Source organism: Plasmodium gallinaceum (genome assembly GCF_900005855.1).
Source record: "Plasmodium gallinaceum strain 8A genome assembly, contig: PGAL8A_v1_65, whole genome shotgun sequence".
Lineage (NCBI taxonomy): Eukaryota > Apicomplexa > Aconoidasida > Haemosporida > Plasmodiidae > Plasmodium > Plasmodium gallinaceum.
Genome location: NW_021628225.1, coordinates 1349803 through 1352941, shown reverse-complemented (window position 1 = coordinate 1352941; position 3139 = coordinate 1349803). Strand labels below are relative to the sequence as shown.

The window sequence follows — 3139 nt, the reverse complement described above, 5'->3', positions numbered from 1 at the left end:
TTAACAAAATTTTTAAATGGAAAAATATATTTGTTAAAATAATAATAAAAATAAACAAAAAATTATGGCTTAAAAATATAATGATAATCAAATCAAAATATATGAATTAAAAGAAAGAAAAAAAAAATTTAACAATGCATTTAATTCAATAGGATGTTTCAAGAATATATTATACCAAAATAGTTAAAGGTTCTTCTATTATTAAAATTAAGAGTTTTCTAAAAGAGTGTTTAACGCTAATGTTTCATTCCAGTTTGCTTTTATCAAAGCATTCTAAAATAAATAATAAAAAAAAAAAAAAAAAGGAAAATATTAATTATGATGTTTTTTATATAGATAATTCAATTTTTTTTATAAACCTTTGCTTGATCTTCTGTAAATCCCATTTCTGTAATTTTTTTAATCTAAAAATAATGAAAAAATAAAAAGTTGTATTAAAAAATTATACTTATTTTTTAATAGATTTATTATAGATTACGATGACTTCTCTTGGTTCTTTTTTAGGAACAGTTGCAAAAGTTTTTGTCCATACACTAAATAAAAAATTATGTAAAAATATAATTATATATAATTATATATATATATATATATAATTAAATGCTTCATATTATAATATTTAAGTATATATATATTTTAAATGAACGATTATAAAAATTATAAAAACCTAGCTGTTTTTAAAAAAAGAGAATAATTTTCTTTATACATCTTCGCTACTTCCGCATCTTGAGGATCATCTGAGAAAGTAAATAAAAAAAAAAAGTAATTTTTATCTATTTAAATAAATTAAATTATAAAATAAATAAATTAATAATGTGTATATGATAAAAATGTTATTTAAAAAAATTCAAATATATGTATATTTATTGAACATATTAATACCTGGTTGTGGATCTGATAAAAGTGCTTGAATTGATAAAAGAGCTGTTCTAATTGTTAATGCAGGACTCCATTCATTTTTTAAAACATCCAAACATATAGCACCTGTTTGACTTGAAATGTTTGGATGCCAAATTTTTGTTGAAAATTTTATCTAATAAGCAAAAAATATATTTAAAAAATTCATAAAAGTATTAATATGTCACATATATATATATATATAAAATATATTTTCTAACTTTTGGTGGATTATATGGATAATCATTAGGAATATTTATATCTAAAATAAAATGTCCATTCTCATATGGTGTTCCAGATGGACCTTTTATAAAACCTACCCACTCGAATATATTAGAATCCTTTATATGTGCATCTATTTCTTCTACGTTTTCATTTTCAATATCTTTTAATTCCTATTTAATAATTTTGGTTTTTGTATATATTGATATTAAATATATATATTCACATTTTCTATTTTTCTGCTTTATATATACATATATATATATATATATATATAAATATATATATATATATATAATATTCCATTTGTTCACAAAAATGCACCTAATGTATAATTATAATACTTTTTCTTTTTTTTAATTACTTTTTGTAATCTCAATAACTCTTTTGAACTTCTCGATGTTGAATTCATTTTCTATATATATACAAATAATATACTTTATATTTTTCCAAAAAAATCTCATATATATTTTTTTAGATTTTAAGTGAAAATACTGTACACACAAAAAATAATAAAAAGTTTAAAATAAAAAGTCAATTTTATCTATTATTTAATGTATTCTATTTTATGTAATTTATATTAATGCAATTTATATGTGTACAGTCCTTTCATTTATAGTAATCAATTAAACAAAAAAAAAAAATAAAATAAAATAAAAATGAAAAATGTATAAAAAAAAAAAAAAAAAAAAATTATGCATATATATGCACAAATTTATATTTTTTCAAAAAAAAAAATAAAATAGTTCTTTTAATAAAACTTCAGGTATTTCTAAAAAATTTATGCAACAAAAATACTCTCATTTTTAATTAAATATTTTTTTCTTTTTACATATTATTTAATAATCTATTTTTTTTTTTAATTTTTCACATATTATATAAAAAAAAACAGAATATTAAAAAAATATATATCATAAAAATACATGAGAATCAAAACAAAATAAAATATTGTGTGCGATTTAGGAATTAAACAAATATAAATACAAATAAATATACTTCAAAAAAAAAAAAAATAAAATAAAACATAAGTATATTTAATATATGATTAATATATATAAAAAAAAAAAATAGAATAAATTTAGATAACAATTATGTACCTTGGATAAATTTTTTTTTTATATTCTATTATTATACTGCTGAAAGATATATTATTTCTTTTTTTAGTAATAATATATGTATATTTTTTTTATTTATATTGATTTGTATGTTTTACAATCGAAATAATGTATACTTTATATAATTCTTATCTTATTTCTTTTTATTTGAAATACTCTTTTTATACAAATATAATTAATTTTTTTAATATCATTATTTAGTTATGCTTATATACTTGCATTAGAATTAATGTTAAGATATGTTGCATTAATTTATTATTGCAATTATTAAATTTATTTAAACTTTTAATATAGTTATCAATATTTTTATATCTATTGTTTATTTTAAAGTTATTAATAATTAATAAGGGTATATATGTTCATATTATTAAAAAGATATTTTAAAATATGAAAGTCTTCTTAAAATTCTCTAAGCTTCGAATATTATAATGTAATACAACATATATTTCTAATGCATAATTAAATGTTCTTAAAAATTAAAAAATGTCCAAAAGATATTTAACATATATTAAAAAGATATATTAGTTTTGCCTTTTACGGTCAGAGTATTATGTTAAAAAAAAATGAAATTTTTTTTTTTTTTTTGTAAAGAGGAAATAAAAACAATTATAGATAATTTATGTAAAATTCTTTTTTTTCTCTCTTAATTATTTTATGAACAAATTTTATATTAATGTTTACTTTTGTTGAAAAAATTAAAATGTGTACTAAAAAAATTTTTTATAATTCTTAGTTATATAAATACTCTTTTTGGTTATGAAAAAAGGAAAATAAATATGTAGAAACATAATCATACTAACATAACATATACTTCATTATACTTATGAACTCTTTTTTTCCTTTATCATTAAAAAATACAAATTAATTTTAATTGTATTGTAACAAAAAAAAAAAAAAAAAAAAAAAAA

The 3139-nt window shown here is 16.3% G+C and overlaps 1 protein-coding gene across 1 annotated transcript; it reads right to left on the bottom strand.

The window, feature by feature from the left end:
- Positions 1–207: 207 nt before the first annotated feature.
- Positions 208–1528, bottom strand: PGAL8A_00162700 (ubiquitin-conjugating enzyme, putative; the record flags this gene model as incomplete). The annotated part of the gene is made up of 7 exons (XM_028675182.1): positions 208–273; positions 360–404; positions 479–533; positions 665–734; positions 880–1030; positions 1116–1289; positions 1481–1528. The coding sequence occupies 7 exons, from the start codon at positions 1526–1528 to the stop codon at positions 208–210; spliced, it is 609 nt and encodes a 202-aa protein (XP_028526739.1).
- Positions 1529–3139: the final 1611 nt, after the last annotated feature.